The sequence below is a fragment of the Dermacentor albipictus genome, chromosome 9 (genome assembly GCF_038994185.2).
Source record: "Dermacentor albipictus isolate Rhodes 1998 colony chromosome 9, USDA_Dalb.pri_finalv2, whole genome shotgun sequence".
NCBI classification, from domain to species: Eukaryota; Metazoa; Arthropoda; class Arachnida; order Ixodida; family Ixodidae; genus Dermacentor; species Dermacentor albipictus.
In genome coordinates this window covers 47183559-47205039 of record NC_091829.1, presented here as the reverse complement: position 1 = coordinate 47205039, position 21481 = coordinate 47183559, and the positions used below count along the sequence as shown (strand labels likewise).

Sequence of the window (21481 nt, the reverse complement as noted above, 5' to 3'; positions counted from 1 at the left end):
TGCCTTTACAGAGATGGGAGTCGTCGAGAAAACACGCACTCACATAGACACACAAAGAAAAAAGAACTGCCTACGAGAGGAACCTCTTCTCGCGCCTGGAGCTCTGAGGTCGAAAACGGGGAATGCAAAAGAAAACAAAAATGTGCGCCCAGCAGAAGATTGCAAAATTTAGCGGGTGGGCCAGGCCCTAAACTTGCAATGGCTATACGGTCTCGCAGCGGTGCACGCAAACTGAGCTGTTTGCTGTAAAGATGCACATCAAACAGCGGGAAAGTTTAAAACTGCGTGAAGGCGGGGTGTTGAGCACGGGGCAACCGCCGGCCTTTGATTGACAGCGTTGCGGTCGACGACATGCGATGGGGAAACCGAGGGAAAAAAAAGAGGAGAGCTGAGTTGAACTTTTTGTTTTTACGAGGTCCTTGGAAAGCGGCCATTTTTCTGCCGTCTCGTTTCGCGAGTTCGTTTGGGCCCCTACATTGTAAAGGGTGGCGCGTGCCACGCATGCATATATCGTCGCCTCAACTTTGGAGTGACTGAGAATAAGCGGCCCGTCTTGCACCCGCGTAGATTTTTGTCTATTTCGTGAAATCAACTTTGTGTGCAGGCTGAAACACTTGAAGTCCTTGGGGGCAAGTATGAATGCAAAGAAGATGAAAAAACAATTGCAGGAGTGAGGAAAGAAAAGTTCACCATGTACTATTCTTTTATGTCGGTTGAGCATTGGTTGCCGTGGTGGACCCGGCATTTCATTCGAGTGAAGAGAAGCTTGTTTTCAGGTTTACGAAAAAAAAATGTTAAGCAAGGGAGAGCCAGCTAGTAGCAGAGACGACCGTCAATCTTTGGCGTATCTGCGCCACAGAACGTGAGCAGGCGTTTCTTCTATTTTCATTATTCTTTTCCTCATGAAAAAGTTTAAAACAATTATTGGATACAATTGCCCATCCCAATTAAGCGTATATTTTCTACTCCACGAGGTTTCTTCCTCTTTTTTTCTGTGTTTACGGTTGTTTTACTCGGCGCTTTTTGTATTCGCTTTGTGTAGGTCGTTTGTGCAGTCCTCGTGTGTCAGCCTCTCATGCTATTGTAACAACAGAGCTTTACGTGTTCCTTCCAGCTTTCGACTAGCTATTTCAAGCTTCTTTTTTTTTTCTTTCGGGGCATGAAATGTATCAGTTGGACATCACTGTTGCTGCCCTGTTATCTGCGCTCTTTCGGAAATGCCGACTTCGTGCTCTTGTGTGGTTCTCTAGCTTCTTTATTTTGTTAAAAGGGGCTGCGTACGATTAGTGAATCGGACAAAGATGAAAATAAGCAGTCAAGTAGCGTCCGGCTCTTAGGTTGTCCTTGTAGGGACGGGGGCTCCCGATTTCTTTGTCGTCTACGAGCGCTCAAAGAGAGGCCATATGACGCTTCATTCGAGAGCACCGGGAAGGGACAACAGCTGGGGCGATCTCTTGTCCGATGGCCTTCGCTTCCTGTCATAAGGCTCTCGTCGCCTACAAATACTTGGCGCACGCCGGTATACTGCCTCTACTTTAATATCTTGCAGTTGAGGTCGCTCAATCTCTGTCAGCCTCCACCGTTGCCGCCAGGGGCGCTGTGCGCAGCGAGTGTGCACATTGACATTATGCCCCTAGTGAGTGTTCACTGCGTCATCTGAGATGCACGGTCCGTTGTCCATGAATAGGGAGGCCCGCTGAGCGGAGGCGATTCTGCCACCCGAGATTTCTGAAAAATAAAAAGCACGGCGGCGTGTTGAAAACCTCCCCCGGACCGTGGTGGCAAATTTTAGGCAGTTCATTCTAGCGTTTTTCTTTTTTCTGATAAAGTGACAGGAAAGAACAATATGCGCTCTGTTCGTGAAATAATTCAGGAATCTAACATCTGGTGTTCAACAACTTAGATACAAAGTTATCATCAAAGTAATGCTGAGAGCCACATGGAGGTGGCGCTAGTGCGTTTAGGAGTTTGGTGCGTTTAACGCACCAGCGCCGCAACTCTATAGCTGCCTGGAGCCGCTTTATTGAAATTCGGTTTATTTTCATGTTATGTGTTTGCTCAAGGAGTCGTGTTTTATTAGTGAAAGTAAATTATAAGGACATCAGTAAAGACATGAACGCTCGTAGCCTCGTGACGTTAATGGCATCACAAGGAAGAAGCAATGGGCTGAACATCGATGTCGGCGCCGTCCAAGCTCGGATGAAACGTTTCGTTGAGGGCGATGATGATGATGGTTGGCATCGTGTCGTTCCGTTATTATTTGGTCATTTCCAAAACTTCTTGCGAGAATATATTCACCGAAAGGCGTCGCACTTACTGTAGCGTGTCCTCAGTTTTGAAGATAAGGTGTTGCAGGGCCCTTTCAGTATCATGCCTGTGCGTTTTGGCCCGGCAACAACTAATTATTAGGTCAAAGTTGGGAATCCCTGATTACGTAGCGCAACCTCCGTAAGATACGCAGCCGGCGCTTGGCATCACTTGCTGCGGCAACCACAGTGTCTCAATAAAGCCTTTCATTTATTGTTCTTTTCTTTTTGCTTCGCTAAGTACGCGTTCAAGATTGCAAGCGCAATGACTTTCTCGTATGGTAGGAAAGCAGAAGATCAACGTGAACGCGAGAGCGTGAACAAAAAACAACAACAACAACAACAAAAAAAAGCTCTCAAGATATCAACGAACGCACTGAAAGAAATATCAAGAAAGCTACAGCTTCCGGAAGCTGGAGCGACGCGGGAAAACGGGACACAGCGCGGCAGCAGCGAGAGGCTCGGTAAGCGCCCCGTTCCTGGCCTTGCCTTGATGGGAAGCTCCCGGGTCCCTGCCTAAGAGGCACAACCTGCGCTAGACACACTGCTTGCCTCGGCGAGACGCTAATTTAGGCCGACGACCTGCGCGTCGTTCCCGGCCCGCCGGCACGCAGGGTCGTGTTCTCGCCGGTTGGCATATGCGCCGAGACAGCCATCTCGAGCACCTCGCTTAAAGGTTGGGCGCTGTCGCGCATGCATCCCGCGGTGTGCGAGAGGGCGATCACACTAGCACCGTGCAAGCGTCGTCTCTGGCATCTTGGCTGCAGGGGGAAAGGGAGGGGGGAGGGAGCTCTGGGCTCGTCGCGATTGCTGTGGTCGTAGAGCACGCACAAACGACATCGAGGCCGCGAAGTATGTAATGTTAGCACGCGCCTTTGCGTTGCTGTTGTGCGGCTGTTTGCTTAGTATTTAGTACTTGCTTCGTCTGGGTATCGCCGGCTGCTCTTTTGTCTCTCGGGCGGTGCTTTGCCGTGAAGCTGACGACTTTTTTCCCATGTGGTTGTTGATGGCTTCGCGGAGTGGCTTACGCCGCATTTGTGCTGTGCACTTTTGAGTTAGCGTAAACCCCCGCCTCTTTTCTTTCCTATGTACTTTGCTTCGGAAGTAGCGGTATATATCGTCGGGGAAAAGAGACTCGTGTTTATACCTTATTTTATAGCAGCACTGACTAACTGCAGCGCGGTATACATAGGCGCTTAATTTTGGTGTGAGGTTTAGTCAGCGTAGGCATTGAATATTGCGAAATGGTGAAATGTGTATTCATGTGGTCATGAATCTCTGGACCTGGTTTTCGGTTGCCACTCTGATCTACCGTCTAAAAAAATAACAAGAAAGAAAAGATAAACTCCACTTTTCAAGGGAGTCGAATTTTACTGCAGCCAGCGTAGCGAGCTGTAGATGCTGGAGAAGGAGCATAGAAATAATCCTTGAATAGAATTGGAATACGTGAAGCTGTAAGCGAAAACGTGCGATACTACACGTGTAAATGTACCGCGCGACAGCGCGCTGGCCAATTGGCCGCGGCCTGTTCTACCACAGCTGGCTGGTCACGCAGCGGCTGACCAGCAAACCCTTCAAAGCGATAAAAGCAGCAGCAGATAACTTGACAAATGTAAGTGTTCTTCAAGTATTGACTGGTAACTATTGCTCGGAGGTCGCGCGAAGACTTCACCTGATGCACGAACAAACTGCGCGGTACAGTGCGGCTCGTCTAAGTCGTCGAGCGCGGCCCATCACTGGCAGCCGGCGGGGCGCGCACGCGAAGCAAAAAGAGTCGAGAAACCAAGTTACCCAGCCATTCTTTCCAACTCCAACCCGTGCGCCTTGAGGGCACAAAGTGGCAGCGGCGCCCAAGACGACGAGCACGCTCTGTTCTCGTCCTCACCCCTTGGCGAGGAGAGACAAATGAGTCGCATCCGCCTCCGTCGATCTCCCGTTGTCGCGGCACTACGCCATCTGGCACTCGGACGAAGAAAGAAAGATACGCAGAAAGAAAGAAAAACTAAAAATATGCCGACGACTTCCCGTTTTTGTTTTCCTTATCACTTTCCGCGCGTTTGCCTCGGCTCTTTCTTCTTCGCTCGCCAACCCCCCCCTTCTCTCCCTCCCTCCCTCCTTCCCTCAAGGCAAGCGAGCCGCGGCTTTCTGAACGCCGCCGCTTCATTTGCTCTCGTCTTTTCTCGCCCAGCTCGAGAACCGGGGGATCGCGACGCTGTGCTCGCAAACAGCGCGGCTAATCTGCGAGAGCGCGCATCAAAGGGTTCGAATGCCCGCCGACTCTCCCGTCCCTGAAACACGCGTGCCTTTATGCGGGAGAGGGAGCGCGCGTTCGGTCGTCCCGACCGCTTTATACAACAAAAGGTGGCGGGGAGATCGGGGGAGGAAAAACTCCCGTTCCCTGATCTGGCTAGCGACGTCTCACTTTTGTAGAGCCTCCCTCCCTCCCTCTGCCAGATCAACACCCGCCTTTCCCCCCTATCCCTTCCGTGCCACGTGACATCCCCAGCACCACTGGTTGTGTTCCCCTTTCTGCCGCTTGCCTGCGTCTTCCATTCACTCGTTTGCCACCCTCCGTTTTACGCGCACGTTCCTGGAATTAATTTTTTTAAATGTTCACGTATTCGTTTTTTTTCATCCCCTTGTCTGATGACCTTTCCTTTGTGTTCTTGTTGTCTCGAAGCATCGGAATTTTACTCGTGCTGTCGCGTTCTAGGCATGCAGATGATTTCTTTTCTTCTTTTACTCCCTGATGAGGCTCCGTGCCTTTTTGTTTCTTTGTTTTTGCGAACCACGACATAAAAGCGGCGGGGGTTAGGAGGGAAGATGGGGAGGGAGGAAGGGATGCTGCTCGTAGAATCCCCATCTCGCCGTCGAATTCCTCCTTAAGGCAGGCAGACGCTGGCTTTTGGTTTCGCGCGCTTTCCCTTTTGATCTCCCGTTTTCATTCTTCGTTCTTCGGAAAAAAATAATATAAAACTTCGCACTCTCTTTTTGAGCGATCCAGCTTATGAGAACGCTCCGAGCGTCTTGGCGTTTTGCGTGTCGCACTTCGTCATTTTCCGGGCCGCACCGTATGACTCGTTTTCCCGGTCTAAAAACTGTCACACGCAAGTAAAAACAGAGCAAAAAAAAAACTACGAAACGGAGAAGACGACAGATAGAGAAAGAATCGGCTTTCCGACTGCGTGCCTTTCTGTCCTGCCCTATTGGTTCCCTTTTGCGTTATTTGGGGATTTCCCCTCCCCCCTTTATTTCTTCAGTCCTTCCGCATGCGTCGATCACAGAAGACAGACACATTCGGGCCGCGTGGGCGCGATCGCGAAATAGGGAGATGGGGAGTGTGTGTGTGGGATGGAGGCACGAAAGAGGAGTGTATCGGGTTTTGACAGGCCGGTGCTGATGCCTCTGTTGACGGGAACGGGGGCATCGGCAGCTTCGAGTCGCCCGGGCGCGCTGCCGGTGTTCGATTTCGTTTGCGAGCGTTTTGTTTGTTGATTCCTCCCGTGTAAACTGGTGGGGAGAAAGTGAGGAAGAACATTCGCCTCTGCCGAGCCTCTCGCTTTAAGGAGTACACCCATGGTAAAGGGGACGGGTGTGATGCGGGCAAGACAAGGTACCGAAGATGCAGAAGGTGTTACGAAGGACGGCATATATTGGAGTAAAAAGGGGATCGCGGGGGGAAGGGGTGGGGGAAGATGGGAGTTTGCGTGAGTAGGCGCAAACACAGACACGGTGTGAGAAATGACGTGACGGCTTCGGCAGCAAGTTTTCTATCTCCCGTAGCCGCAGGCACCGTTGGGATTAGACATGCATGCGGGTAAAGACGCGTATCCAAAACACACACACACACAGAGAAAAAGAAAAAAAAAGAAAACGAAACGAAAAGATTGCGTGGTCGCGTTTGTGACTCGCGCAATCGTTCGCGGTTAGCCCTGGGGAATCTGTGTCGTATGCAAGGAAAGGCTGCCGCATTGATTTCTGGCGTGCTGTCGTGTAGACTGGGGGAGCAGATTGGGGAGATGTTGCGCAAATTGGCGGTGCATTTGCACGTCGGTAGAGCTTTACAACTTCAACCGGTATTGGCGCTGATTAACGCTAGCTTGCAGTACTAGAAGTGACCGCTTTATCGGAGAAGAGTTGTAAGAATACTAGAGAGGCGAACTAATTTTGTATAGGTGGTGTTAAATGGGGTACGACTGGAGACGTTGAAAAAAAAAAATGCGCCATCGTCGACACAGTTTCACTTGCATGATTTGGTTTATAGATTTGGTTTAAGAAATAAAGAAAAGCACATATCACGTGAAAAAAAGAATGATGTAACAAAAGTTTATCAGGCGTAAACACCAACACATGAAGGAACGAAAAAGAAGACACATCAAGAACGGGCGCTAGCCATGGTGCATAAAATTGTCCGTAGTATTTTGAGCACTTGTCCGTACTAATAAAGTATTTGACTGCCCTGAAATCTGCCCTTCAAAGGCCCATGGTAGAAGTATCGACACAAGAAAACTTGTGCTTTAATATTTTTTTATTTTAGTTTTTAAGTTGTGGCTATATTAAGAATTCGTAGTGCAGTGCCTTTCTTTATGCGCTTGATTTCTTCCTCAGTTAAGTTTATTGCCATGTCTGTAGGTAACTGGATGTTGTGAGTAATATGCGGGAAATGGGCTTGGATCCTTTTACTTGACTTCCTTCACTATTTATGCCATGTGGCAGCCCGTGCACAATTTAAAAAAAAGAAAGTTTGCATCCAGCTTGTTTAGCAGGCACTGGCTTAATTTTATGATCTGTACGCGCATGGTAGGAAAGCATAAACCGAATTATAGTCGCCTCCGCAAAAAAAAGAGAATAAAATTAAAGAAAGAAAGAATAAAAGGCGCTCAAATACACTTACACCACACTCCATATAGCTTTAGAAATAGTGCGATTTTCTTCAAACGAGAGGATATAATGTGTATTTTTGCACGTTTCTCTTCGTTATAAGATACAAAAAAGAAGTAGCACGAACAAATAGGAGCTGCTTATTACTTGACATCGAAAGCTTGCACTCGGGTTTCGTCGTTAAACGTGGAGAAATGGAAAAAATACGAAAGAACAACAAACATTCGAACGTTATTACTGCACGATTATCGCAATTTAGCGAGTTTGCCGTCGAACCACGGAGTGAGCCACCCCCTTTCCCAAAGAGGGAGTGGGGACGTTGTATTTCTCTGTGCTTCCAACTGCGCTAATCTCCTTGGCACGGTGAAAAGGCGAATGACCTTTTGCGGCCCCGTTTCCCTCCCTAGTCCGATTTCGGGCTAAGGGCGTGGGTGTGTTCATTGTTTTATCTCTGGTACCGACGCCAATTAAGCTCCCGGTTACGCTCAAGCCGCAACGTTCTTTGCCGTTGCGGGGCGTATACAATCGGACGTGCTTTTGCGATTGCCTTGCGGTGCGCTTCTCTCTTTGCTCTCTTTCCCCCTTTAACTTTTTTTTCCCTATTCTTGCCCGCTTATCGGCCCGGATTCTTTTTTTTCTTTTTTTCAGCGACGCCCGGGTGTGAGAACATGGGGCATTTTGCTTTCAATCTACAATTCAAGGCCCTCTTGTTACCATCGGTGCCCTCCTCCCCTTCTCTCTACCGCTTGCCTCTGATATCCCGTTAACCTTCGCGTGTTCCCATTTTTGCACTTGCTGGGATAGTGCCCTTTCAAAGCTCATCTTCTCGCGTCTTCTCTCTCTTTCCTTCATTCTTTTTTTATTATTTTTGCTCGACGGCGAGATCTTACCGCGCCACGCCGAAACAATAAGCAGGGCGGGGAAGAGGATACCAATGCGGTTTTATTGTTTTTTTTTATGAACCCCCCCCGCCTCCGACTCTGGCCGAAGCCACCGCACCGCGGCGCATTGCGCTGTTGCGGCGCGGAAGGTTACAGCAAAGCGGGACGACCGGAAATCTTGGGCGCTCGTGTCCGATAAGCGCTCATTGTGTGGGCGCCCCCGCCGCACCGCGACTTCAGCCGCGGCTTCGTCGTTCTCTGCATAAGCTGCCACGCCGGTTTTTTTTCGCGTTCCTTTAATGACGCCTGAGGGTTCATTTTTGTACCCCCCCACCCGCTCTCCCCCACCACAACCTTTTCTTTCTACGGCTTTCCCCCACTGTAGCCCCGGCGGCGGCAGAGCAGTACCTTTAATGACATCATTTGTTGAGACAGCGGCGAACGGGGCCCCCAAAAAAACTGAAGCCTCGCACACCCGCCCTGCCCGTTCCGCGGTTTGCTGATACAACCTAATGACCGCTGCGGCGTCGCTGGGTCCTCCGCGAGCAGAGGTTGACGAAAAGCTACGCCTGTTCTCTTTCTTTCCTCCTTTCTCTCATCCTTTTCCAAAACCTCTCTCTCTCTCTCTGTCTCCCTCGGCTAGTCCGCGCCGTTCTTTTTTTATCTTAACGCCGGACGCTTTGTCCGCTACACCACCAAGCAACCGCCCGTTGTTTTTCTTTCCTTCCTAATTCTTTTTATTTGAGTGTTTGGCTTGGCCGCAGGACTCGGGAGTGTTGCGGCGTAGAGTCACTACGGTGTTTGGCGACGCGATTGCGGTGAGGATTTATTGCCGGAAACCGTGTGTACGGACTTCTCGACGCTGGCGACCAATGGCGGGGAAAGCGCATCTGGCTCCGCGTAACTGCCGTGAAATATCGCGCTCGCCCGACCTGGTTTGTGGTTTGCACGCGTCTCAATCACTTCCTGCGATTTTCACTTCGCTAAGCGTCAAGCCAGCTTCGCTTTGATTTCGGCCGAGTGCCGCGCGTGCCGGCTTGTACTTACATTGCTTCTTTGAGTTAACAAGCGTGCAGAATGATGTGGTGGGGTTGGGCCAAGCTGCTCTGATTTTCTTGAGTACATTTTTTTTCCTGCAAGACTCATTAAGCGTATATAACTAACTGTTCAACGTCTCTGTAGTGCGCTACGTGATACTCTTTCTCACTGGTACATGCTTGCATACATACATACATACATATATACATACATACATACATACATACATACATACATACATACATACATACATACATACATACATACATACATACATACATACATACATACATACATACATACATACATACATACATACATACATACATACATACATACATACATACATACATACATACATACATACATACATACATACATACATACATACATACACACGCACGCAGACATGTTATGTCGCAGTTCATATTGCGCAACGACGCAAGAAAATGGCAGAGCGCATGCTCTTAGATCCGTAGGTACGTGGTGTTGTCTTTGCGCCTGCCGCAGTAGTTCGCGCTAAAATATTCTAGTAAGAATTTGACTGGGCTGAAAAGCGGTCGGCAGGGGTCAAATTTATTTTCTCGCACATCCTGTGGGTTCCGAAGAACACCCCGAAGAGCGAATCACGTTGAAGGATAAAACAGGTTGTGACAAAACGCATTTAAAAAAAACGTAGACGTACGTGTTGTAAGTTGCATTCATTGATGCGTTTACTGGTCATTTATTCAGCTATAATACTTTTCTCCTGTCACGACAAACAGTGACCTCTGGTTACAAGTAAGGTAGAGTCAAGTTAGATATTATTTTCGGTTAGAGCCATTTGCCTTCGCAGGCGAGACACATTTTGTGTAAACTGTTCACAGATTTTTCATCAAAAAATATATCGCTATTCAATTATGAACTTTAATGTCCTAGTCGCTTCAGAAACATTTTTTGTTTACTCTAGAAACGCGATTGGCTGCGTTTCGTGATTATAGATAGACACACTGCACCTCGTACGCTCGTATTCTAATTTTCTTCGTATGCCAACAAACCCAAGACACAATACGGTACTTAGTTCTCTTAAGCTTCCTCCGTTCTCGCTTTACTCAACCTGTGACTTTTTTATTTGTTATTTAACCTAAGTGTATTTTTGCATCGAATACTGGCGAAAAGGATTCGCCGCTGAGGGACGACGGCGGGTACCTTCCTTCAATTTCGCAAAAAAAAAAAAGAGGAAGACGGTAGTGTTGTCAGCGTTGATTCTTCCGTAAACCGACAGTGCGACCCGAGCGTTCTCTCGCGTTCGATTGAACGGCGGCCGGCGCCTCACGCGACTGTCGGTGCGGCGATCGTCTTTGTGCATCGAAGCATCCACGACACCGCCCGCCCCGCGACAAAGCATCGTCTCGCCCGCAACAACAGCGTGCTCCGCTCGCTGGCCGGCGTGTGCCGTGTGCCCGTAATGGTAGCGCCGTGGCACAGGCGGCGTGCCTCTCGCTGCAGACGCAGCGAGCCGAGAGCCGAGGCGAGAACCACTAAGCGGGGGCGCCAGCGCTAAAGACCCACCGGCGCCGGATGGCCCATTGTGCCCGGTCGGGCCGCCGGACTCCGGCGTTATTCAGGGAGGGACCACGTATAGTACTTCGCTCGAAGCGGCCCGTTTGTTTCACCTCGGCTCTACGCTCGACAGCGTACGACTGTCATTGCCACCGTTGTGTGCACGAATATATGTGGGCTATTGGTTGCCGGTAAACACGATAGTGTGTGTGTTTGTGTGTGTGTGCGCGTGCGCGCGTGTGTTTGTGTGTGTGTGAGTCTCCTCGTGCGTCTGTTCTTGAGCCTTGCCATTGGGCTAGCTTGTTGCGAGAACGGTGATGTTGCCGCTGCCAGAGGAGAGAAAGGATAATGGGCCAGCAGAGTGCAAGCAGGAGCCAACAGGAGGGGACCGGAGAATCGTCACGGGATGAACAGAAGCGCCGCCTTCGTGTTGGTTCCTCTGGTGCCCGTCGCTTCTGCCGTCGCAACAATGGAAAGTTTCGACCACTTCTCTGACGTGCTTTCCAAACCGGCCGCGCAGTCTCCGATGCGCAGAGTTGGCAGGAGCGAAAAGGATCGCGCGAGAGTCATTTAAGGGAAGGATTCTTTTTTACTGAAGTCAGGAGCACTTTATCGAATGTCTTCCCGCTGATCGACAAAGCGAAGTCGATTTTGTGACGGAAAGATTGAAATCGAAAGGCAGAACGCGGAGGTCGTCCAGTAATGGGACTTGGCATGTCCCATTACTACAGCTACAACTGTAGCTGTACAACTACAGCTACAGTTCAGCTACAGGCAACAGTGTTGCCTGTAGCTGAACGTAATCTGCTGCGGCCAACACAGTCGTTAAACAGGAGCTGTAAAGTTCATTGAAGGCACTGATCTGTCGATTTCGAAAAAGTGTTTTTCTTATTGGTGTATGCGTGTGCCTACCTTTTCTTTTTCTGGTATTTAGTTCACGTTTTCCTTTTACTTACTATCTTTATGATTTAATTTTTCATCGAACTATCATGCCAAGCCTCTACAGAGTTGACCTCTTATTGAAGTCGCTTTAACTCTTTCTCCCTCCTTCTTACAAACCAGCTTAAAGTATTATGAAATGTCTTATCGACAAGTTAAATAAAGTTTTTTATGTGTTTGTTTCATAATGTGGGCGCCAATATTTCTGCGATCTTTCCCTTACGCATGAAAAGGGAGGGGAAAGAGAAGTGGGGGGGGGGGGGTCTGGGCAGGGCTAACTCGAGGAGCGATTGAAACCGCATGATGCGCATATTTTGACAGGCCAGTAATACGTGAAAAGTTCGAATTGTTCAGTGGAAGCTGAAATAGATAAAAACGCTACGCTCTGAGCAAGCCAATAGCAAGAAATATCCGAGAAACTTTATTTGCGTTCTTTCATTTGCAACCCTTGCATTAAGGAGGGCTTTATTTCTTTGAGATCCATCGTAACTTACCATTTGCTTTTACGGTCAGTCCACATCTGCCTGGAAAGAGCAAGTATGTATAAAGTTCGTCTCACGCGGATATTCTGTATAGCTGTTGCTGAACTCTCTCTTACTGTAGTTTTATTATTCCAGTTTTCGTTTGCTGGTCTTTTTGTTTGGGCCTACAACGTTGTGCGATTGTCCTGTTGCGGTTTAAGCTACTGAAGTGAGTCGCGGAGGGTTGGACTAAAATGAGAGAAAATAAGAAAAAAACTTGGCTCACTGTCAAAAGAAAACAGAAATGACGTTCATGGATAAAACGAAAAGAAAGAAACATATATATAAGAAAAATAGTTAAGTAAAACAAACCGCTGCTGGAGGCGAGCTGACCGTTTCTTCCGCCAAACGTCGGGTCACTGGTTCCTCATTCCTCCGGGCAGGCTGTGTGGACAGCGGTCGTGGAAGCGCTGGCAGGAATAGTGGCACAAAGTTCGTGCGCCGCCTCTCTAGGACTGCGGCCTTAAAGCACACACACACACACACAAAAAAATCCGCCCCCCCTCCCCTTTCTTTTACCAATCTTTCTCTTTGCTTTCTCAAGTTTCGGTTTTTGTGTGTTCGGATCTTCTGACGTCGTATATCCATTTCTAATGCGATACGCACACACCGTCGCTCTTCCTAGCGTTTGACGAGGCTGCGGCGCGAAGCGGGTGACGTCGGCAGAGGAGTTCCGGCGCCCTCTCGGAAGGATGAGCAAAGTGATGTGGCGGCTAGAACTCACCGACGATGCTGTCTCGACCGCGAATACAAGTGGAGGATCAAGAAAGTTTATTTCTCCGATCATAGGGGCCGACGTCGCGAAGGTGGTCACCGGCTACTCCACTTACATTGCGATTGAAGAAAAAAGAAAAAGCGGCGACTGGTTGACACGGTGGTGCGTACAAGAGTCTCCATCGGAGAGCACTTCGTTTGCGCACTCGTGTATCACTTAGTGCGATTCATCTTTTTAATGGATCGGCGATGAAATTTTTGCTCTGTTTACTATCTGTGCTTGCGTTTTTGGGCTTTAATAAGACCCGCGAACACGTCGTTGCTCATAGGAAGTCTGTTTTCATCAGTATGGACGACTGCGAAACCACTCTTTCCTGGAGGACACTTTCTAGAGCAAGACTTAACAATGGTCATCTCGATTCTGCATGCCGTTTAAAACTTGCATTGCATTCCAGAGCATAGCCGCATCGAATATAGTAACGTTTTGTTTTTTACTGCTCAGTCTTGTCTACGTTTTTCTTTTCTTTGTAGACTTCACATGTTTGCATGTTTGTGGCATGCGTGGCCGTACTGTAGGGGCAAATGGGCAGCCTCGCTTTCTTAACTGTGCTTTGCCCTAGCCCTCTCTGAAGCTGCCAACCTTCACACTCATATACACTTATTAAACAACAACACAGACTTGGTAGCGGTAGGTTGCGGCTGCCTCAAGAATGTCTCTACAGGGCCGAGAATCTATACCCAAGTTTAAGTTGCCTCTCTTTCCGTCCCTTATTCGTCGTTACCTTTTCTTTCGTTACGTTTTTTTTTATCTTTCTCGACAGTTATCAAAAAAGAAAAGAAGTCAGAGATGACGGAAGCGCCTGCTGGTGGTGGGTTTCCGCAAGACTAGCCATGGCATGGCGGAAAAGAAAGCCCAGGCCTTCCTCGCTTGCACTGCGCACGCACGTACATTCTCGTACGCACTACACATCTACAGAAGAGAAACTCCGTCGCGGTTTCTCATTGCCCGGTCCGGGGAGCCTCTCTCGATGGTTATGCTTCGGTCGCCGGCTCCGAGCGCAGCTGTGGCGTGGTGGGAGAGGGATGGGGGGGGGGATGGTGTGTGTTCTGTAGCAGGCACGGACGCAGAGGGGAAGGGTGCCGGTCTTTACCCCCGGCTCCGAGCGGTGAAACCCCCGCTGTCTGATCCAATTAGACTCGGCACCTCGAGACCCTCTCGCGGCTGCTGGCCGGATCAAACCCTTTTTGATAAGGACAAACAGCCTGACGCCTCGCTCGCTGCCCCCTACCACTGCGACGTCGAGAAACAAAAGGCCTGCCTCGTATGTACCACGCTCGCTATGCTCTTCTCGGGCGCAAGAAAGCAGAGCTGTGGGGCAGGAATCGGAGGTAACCTGAGCAAATACGCGGGGCAAACAGACGAGCCGGGAAACCCTTTCTTCCATCTTCTTCTTTCATTTTTTTCTCTCTTACCTTCTTTCCTTCTTTGTAGCACGCAGCCATTTCTTCGTTTCTTGTCTTCTTGGGGTCGTGGCTTTTGCCCCGTTTATCATTATATTTCGGGTTCGACGCATGGACTAGCATCTAGTTTGGCAGTTTGCGGATTATCTACACCTGCCCAACTTGAGCGAGGATACACTTTCAACGGGCCATTTTGGCTTTTTTATTATCTATTCTTTATGAGTGTAAATGATGGCGAAATGTATATAGCACCGCTTCGAGTGGGATCTGTCTCCTTAATAATTACATTTCTAGTTCAGTTCAAAACTACCCAAACCTACTTCGCAGATTTTCCACTGGGCATGGAATCAAAGGGGAGTGAGGGACAGACAGACAAGAAACTTTAATTGGGAGTGAGGGACAAATTTTACAGCGCACGTTGCAGATACCTTGCGAATACGGTTCACATGTTGACGCCTATGTATTGCTGAAGTTTGTGCTAAATAGACTGTACGAAAGCTACAAATTGTCACGTTTTGATTGCTGTCTCTCGGTTGCATGATATGCTGGTTTTTGCTGTGTGCAAGCGGGGTCCTTGGGTCGTCAATGAAAAAAAAAAAACAAGTGCATGATACATTACCGAGAATCTGAAGGAAACTGTGCATTGGAAACTGCAACTTTCGTGTCGTGTTCATTCAGTTGGGCGAAGTCCCTTAGGACCGGAATCGCACTCAGTGGGACATTTAAGCTGGCACCCAAACTAAACGATACGTATCCAACCAAGCTGTCAATTTCAGCGCACTGTTGTACTGTAACAACTGCCTACCGCGCCCCTTCCTGAAAGCCTACCTGCAGACGCAAGATTATTGACTCTTTATCCCGGTGCTTTCAGGAGGATAACAGGTTTTTATGTAACAGCAACAAAATGGACTAAAGAAAAATGTCGTCCGTGGTCTTTCAATGCGGCAAAGCCACACGGCCGAGACGTAGAGAGAATAAATTTATTTTATAAGAAATAGATGGGCGTCTTGGCACGCGTGAAGACTGAGGAGGTGGTGAAAACTTCAATGAAGATACTCGTCTTGATGCAGCACTTGAAGAAAGCGACCTTTGCCCTGCGAGCCTTCTGAGTTAAACATGAAATGGACAGGTGTTCTTGTGTAAACGATTCACCACACCTTTGTTTAGAGCGGTGTAATGTCGCGAAAGGTATCGAGCGAGCACAAAACAAAAACACAAACAAACAAACTAGCAAGAATGAGAGTAAATTTGCACATCTAGGAAAACGAAAAAAAGAAATATTCTCCGTTTATTCTTTCTGAGCGACAGACGCTCTAAATCAATGTCTACCCCGTGAGGAAATAAATTATGCGCGGAGCGCATTAGAGACTAGGCTCGGCGCATCTAACTCGGAGGTTGTTTCAATTCCGCAAGAAACTTCGAGGTAAGGTTTTTTTTCTTCGTGCATTCGACCCTGGTGGGCCTTAGCGACTCGGATTAAAGGCTGGCAGGGTTGTTGCGGCAATCAGTTTGTCAGCGACAACTTTGGTTTGTGCATAGCTGTATGTTTCACTTGAGCTAGAGTAATTGGACGCAGCCCCGACGACTGTGTGGTGACTGTATGGAAGAGAGTCGAGCAGTCTGCTGAAGTATTTGGGGGAACGGTTTTAGAGGAGGAAGGAGGGGGGGATGCCAAGGGTGGGGAGCTGCTTCGACGCGTGGAGCTGTGTCAGATGATCTCTGGCGATGTTTTGCATTTCGCGGTCGTGGTGGTGCATGACGCCGTGATAACATAAGACAGAGAAACAACCTCACTCCCTGTCGAGGGAACGACGGATGAAAAATTTGGACGCTTTCCGATTTGATTAACGCCGTGGCGGCTTCGAATTTCTTTAGGGATTCTTGTGCTCAACTTATATTTGTTATCGTGATGTTGCCTCTAACCTTGCACGTTTCATTTCTCTTCAGGTACATTTTTCGATTGTTCTTGTGTTGTTTTAGCTGATACTTTTTGTCGTGTTAATCTTGTTAAAAAAGTCACCGCGTTATAACGCAGTGCACTTATGAGTCACGCGAAATATGGTGTAGCACCTTTATTTAATTCTTGTCTGTTTTATCAAATCTGTTCAAGTTCCTTTCTTTCAAGGGTTTGTGCGAATTTTGTTGCTTTTCTTTTTATTTCGTTCAATTTTTGTTTCCTTGGTTTCCTTTTTTTTGTCCCCCCTTTCTTTCAGTTGGCGCCACGCACGGTTACTGGGTCTGGAAGACGCCCAACGAAGTATCGTAAGAACTCGTCATCTAAATATTTTACTAACCACTAATAAACGCCGATGACTCATGTCCAACCCAAGAACGACGAAAATAATGTTAAGGTAATGTAATAATGTAATGTAATAATGTAATGTAACAATGTAAAGTTAATGTGATAATGTAATGTAATATGTAAAGTTTGAGCGCAGTCGGTGCGAACTCTGACTTTACGGATCAGCGATGGAAAAGTAAAACATTCCTGGTATGTCTTGACACATGAAAACAAAAAATAACTAAAAAAAGAACGTCAAGGAATGACATTGACCTTATATAAGCACTTTCGAACAGCTATTAACGACACTCCTCGATTCAGCTTTAGAAGTGCATTGTCCAAAGCGGGTAACAGTAGACTGCGTGTTGCCGTGTTGTGTCGCACACTTCATTATTTACACTTACACGCACGGCACCGCGGCGATGAACGGCACGAGCGGATGCCGTTACTCACCGTTTCTCCGCTAACTGCTCGTATGTCGAGAATGTCTCCGTGAACGCGCGGTGATCTGGACGTGCTGTTATCTGTTAGACGCAAACATCCTCCTCTGTTTTGTGCCACGACAACAATGTCAACGATTCCGCGACGACAGAGAACGGTATCTGGCTTCGTATCGACATACGAAACCGCGTTAAGTCACATTCGAAGCGGAAACGGCCCAGACGATACCTCCCGGTTTTTTCTCTTCCCCGCCGGACAGGAAAGTGAGGCAGTGGTGCCGACTTCGACGACCACCTTTGCGCGATCATTCATCGAAGCTCGCATCCGGACCCATCGTTTTGTCTCCTTAGTTGGAGCCGCCCTTTATTTTCTTTTTCTCTCAGCCGAGAGCTACGTCGATTCGAAGCGCAGCCCTCGAAGCGTGCCACAGCCGTGGCGTCGGGGAAAAGGTCGATCGCGAAATCCACGCTCCGGGCAGCGGGAGCGGAGAGCCGCTAATGGGCCACTAATCCGAGACAGCGCGGCCAGCGGCGAAACAAAAGCGGGCGCCGCATCCCGCCCTCTGCTTTTCTACAGCTCCACCGTCTGCGTGTAGCTCGCTCGTACCGACTCGCGGGCCAGGTCGGCTCGGCAATTTCTCTCCTCGACGGCGTCGGGACCTTCATTGATTTAGAGAGCCGAACACAAACGCGTTTCGGCCCCGTATTCTCTGCGGCCGCCTCTTCTGCGCTCTTCAGCACCGTTTGTCAGTCGGCTTGTGGATCGAGGCATGGAGAGCGGAAGGCGGTGGTCTGGGCTCCTCAGGCGTGTCGCTTCTCCGACGCTGCGCCGAGGACATGTCGTTATCGTTCGCTTCCGGAACTCGACGCCGGCGAGTCTGCCTGGCGAAGACCGTGGAACAAGCGCGGACGCGCGGTCGCCCTGCCTTTGGGAGACAATAAATCTGAGCGCCGGCTATACTGTCGCTGCCGACTCCTTTGGCACACTCCCGACGGAAAGAGAGTCGTGGTGAATCGGCGCCTCTCGGTTCGATGGCTCCTTGTGACGATGACTGCTTCGTAGCCTATTAGCCGCGCGGTGAGGCTGAGGAAGCGCTGTCGCGGAGTGCGCAATTCATTCCGTGCGGTCCGGTGCGCTGAGGAGCGCTCCATAAATGAACCCGCGGAACGGTCGCTGCACGCGTGCATATACGCGACAAACGCGCTGGAGCGGGTTCCGCTTCACGTCCGCATGTGGGAACAGCCATCCCGCTGAGTAATTGTTGCAGTGCGCCGTCGATGTGTCTCGCGGCCATTATATAGGCCGTCTTTCCTGTGAATCGGTTGATCCATCCCCGTAGTTATTGTGTCGTTCTTTTGTTAACCTGCGTCTGGCGACCAAGCACTTTGTACAGTTACCAGCTGTGTTTCACTTCAAGACGACCTGCATTCTTTTTTTAAGGCACCTACGTGACCTTGTCGTAAACAGGCAAATGTCTACGCCCCTCTTATGCGCTGATCGATCAAGGCGAAACCGTCAGTATGAAATACGATACTGTGCACGAGATATTCATCTGAAGGGCATCGGTAGTCTGCTACAGAGACAGGAAAAAGTCTTGGTTGGCTTCACCAGCACCGAGTTCAGCGATAGCTGGACAAAAGGTGGTATACAGACGTCGTGTGCTCAGAACTTATGAGTCTCCGTGACAAAGCGAACACTATTTTCGCGTCAGTGATACCGTGTTCAAGTGTTTAACTTGAACTACATCTTTGAGCAAGAGGGCCCAGCAGTATTTCCTCAAAATTTGGAACAGGTTTGAAAGGTATTTGGCGGCGTGGTTAGCAGTAGGCTTTCTGACATGCAATAGTATTCACCCTGTTAATAACTTAAGCAATGCTCTCAAAGTAAATGTGTAGTTTCATATCCTCCGGAAGCTCGGTTAAATGCAGAAATAAAAGTGGGCGATCACAGGAGCGCTTGAATTGACGGTCAAGTTTTCAACTGTGATAGTATTCCAAGCATCAAGAAGCAAGGTCACTAAATTCCGAAAGCGAATGAAAGGTTCATTGGTTTAGAGAAATATTCAGGAGAGAGTAGACTATTGCAGGTTCTGATTCTTCTATATTAATTAGTTAAATAGAAGCGAGCCTACTTATATCACATATGTGAACGGGTTTGTGCGGAAACAGGATTCCTAGTAATGTCATTTCGCATAGGTGGATAATAAAAGCCAACATTTTTTTAAGGCAGCTTCAGATACTTGTATGAATGCAAATAGAACAAACCGCTTAGCATCATCTGGGGAATGCAAGTCCTTGCGGGCTGTCACTCTGGTTGTTCTTGTGAAGGGCGGTTTGACCTGGCCTATGTGTAAAGATAATTCTACGTATACGGTCATTTAAGAACATAAAGGTTTCTTGTTTGTGTAGAAACTTCTTTTACCACAGAAACGCTCAGTGCTGATGTGACAGAGCTGGCGAGTGCTTGACTCAGCAGGGCTTGCTTTCGCAATGTGGCAAAGTTTACCTCGTTGTAGCGCACATGGAAGCTTAAAAAGTGAGACACCGCGGGAGGCAAGCTTCTCCGCAGTGTTAGGGGCATGCGGGAGGTTCGCGCTCAACACTCCGCAACAGCGATCGCTGTGCGCCTATCGGTGGTGCGCAAAGAGAGCGGAGTTGTACGGGGCAACAGGGAAACATGACACGACACGCCTACGTCCATTTGTCTTCTGCTCCCGGTTGGAGCTCGGCGAAAGGCAGCTCGCTGTTGGCAAGCGGCTTGTCATCGAAAACCTACAGCCGCCGACGCGCCGCGTCTGGCGCTCGCTGCTGCGACACCGTTCGCAGTGTAGGCGCTGGAGGAAAGAAAAATGGCGCAGAATACAAGAGTAATGAGCAGCAGTCATCTTGCAGCGGCGCGCTGAGTGCCGCCTTCTGGCGGGGCCAGAAAGAAAGAAACGATAAACGGATCTGCTGTTTTTTTTTTTTCGTTTTGCCTGTCATTTCCGTTTGTTGGGTGAGTCGTGTGTCCTTTATGTTGGCTTTTGTTTCCACGGTTTAACTTACAGAAGCGCTAATAGCACCCACTTGTATCACCCAGGACAGACATTTGTCACTCGCCTTCAGTCGTTCGTGAGCATTCTTCGGCTTTGTGCCTTCAGCGTGTCTTCCCTTGTGTAATTGAAGACGAAACAGCTACCATTGGCCGGTTCTTTCGTACGCAACAAGAGGGGATTTCGAAAGTCTATTGCGAAACCGAAAGCTAAATGGAATAATTTTCGCCTTGCATGATTGGATTACCGTCGCGTCGTCGCGGGAGTCACGTGACGTGCACCGGCCTTGTCAGCTGTACTGACCTGAGCACCTAAAACTAAGAGAGGGAGGCTGAGCCTGAGAGAAAGTTTAGCCCCATTTTGGAGAACCAATAAGCAACCGTGACGTGTAGTGAACTTTTGCTTTACTGAGTTTGAAAACGAACTGCAGTTGCTTTCTTGCAAAGGATTGACGCAGACAGATGTGCATAGGTAAGGCTTATGCAATGCTGTCATAGTTAGTAGGCATGCATAGCAGGAATGAAAAGTGTTGATGCTAACGCTCTTAGGTGGTGGGGGGCTACGTGGTGTCGGTGGTGGTTGTTTCTTCACGTGGTGTTAGTCTGCCAGCAGTGCGGGCAAGCGCTTCGCCTGAACATGCTTTTCAGAACGCCTCGTCCATTAGTTGGGGGTCCACCGGATCACCGCTTTTCAGGAAACGAAATACGCTGCGACTAGGAAAGTCATGCATAAGTGGACAGGGAAGGCGCTGGACCTTGTTTCGCACAATTAGCGATCCGTAACGTTAACGTACGACACGGAGGCCATGCCTGTCAAAAGATGGCGTATGTAGTATGGAAAACTTTCACTTCTCCATTGCGTCATCGACTATTCGTATTAGGTCGGGAACTCGCAGAGAAGAAACTAACTTAAAGGAGAGACACCGACCAGACTTCGGGAAGTGTACAAAAACGAATTCTGTGCGCCAGGGCCTTGCTTCGCGCGTTTCGTATACGCGAAGGCAAATCAAAGTCTCGACAGCGAGAGCCGTCGGATAGGAAGGAGTGGGGGTGTTACGCGCGCGTATATATATGAATGCAAGTGTTACGCAGTACTACAGGAAAACGTAAAAAAAGGAAGAAAGGGAGAAATCACTTGACCCCAGATTTCTTCGCTACCCGGCTTTTTCTCCTCCGCCGCTCGTCTCATCGAAGGCGAGATTCGGCGCCGCCACACAGACACACACGCTCGCACACACAGACAGGGAACGCACCAGATTGAGCCCATCAATCAGCGGGCCGCGCGAAGCAGCTTGCTCCTTGAGGTGGTGGGCTCCCCGCGCTCCCGTCCGCTGCCTCGTGTGTTTTCCTTTGCAAGCTTAATTTTGCTCGGCCTTATTCTTTCTTGCGCGTCAAAGAAGGGTCTACGTTGAGGACGGGGCAGCGTTCGGGAGCACTCTGATCAGA

At 49.0% G+C, this 21481-nt stretch overlaps 1 protein-coding gene across 8 annotated transcripts in view; it reads left to right on the top strand.

Moving 5' to 3' along the window:
* Window positions 1-21481, top strand: part of LOC135916176 (hepatocyte nuclear factor 6-like) — a 207113-nt gene that overhangs the window by 145913 nt on the left and 39719 nt on the right. For 3 of the 8 annotated variants that reach the window (XR_010568866.2, XM_065449442.2, XM_065449441.2), the window contains one exon: window positions 16497-16545. The exons of 3 other annotated variants lie outside the window; for them this stretch is intronic. Coding sequence is in view for 3 of the 5 variants with exons in the window: in XM_065449442.2 (XP_065305514.2) it covers window positions 16497-16545 (49 nt within the window). In the remaining 2 variants the exon portion in view is untranslated. Of the gene's footprint in view, window positions 1-12733; window positions 12898-16496; window positions 16546-21481 lie in introns of those variants that run through there. 2 more of the 8 variants (XR_011508579.1, XM_070525652.1) reach the window with 2 other exon arrangements.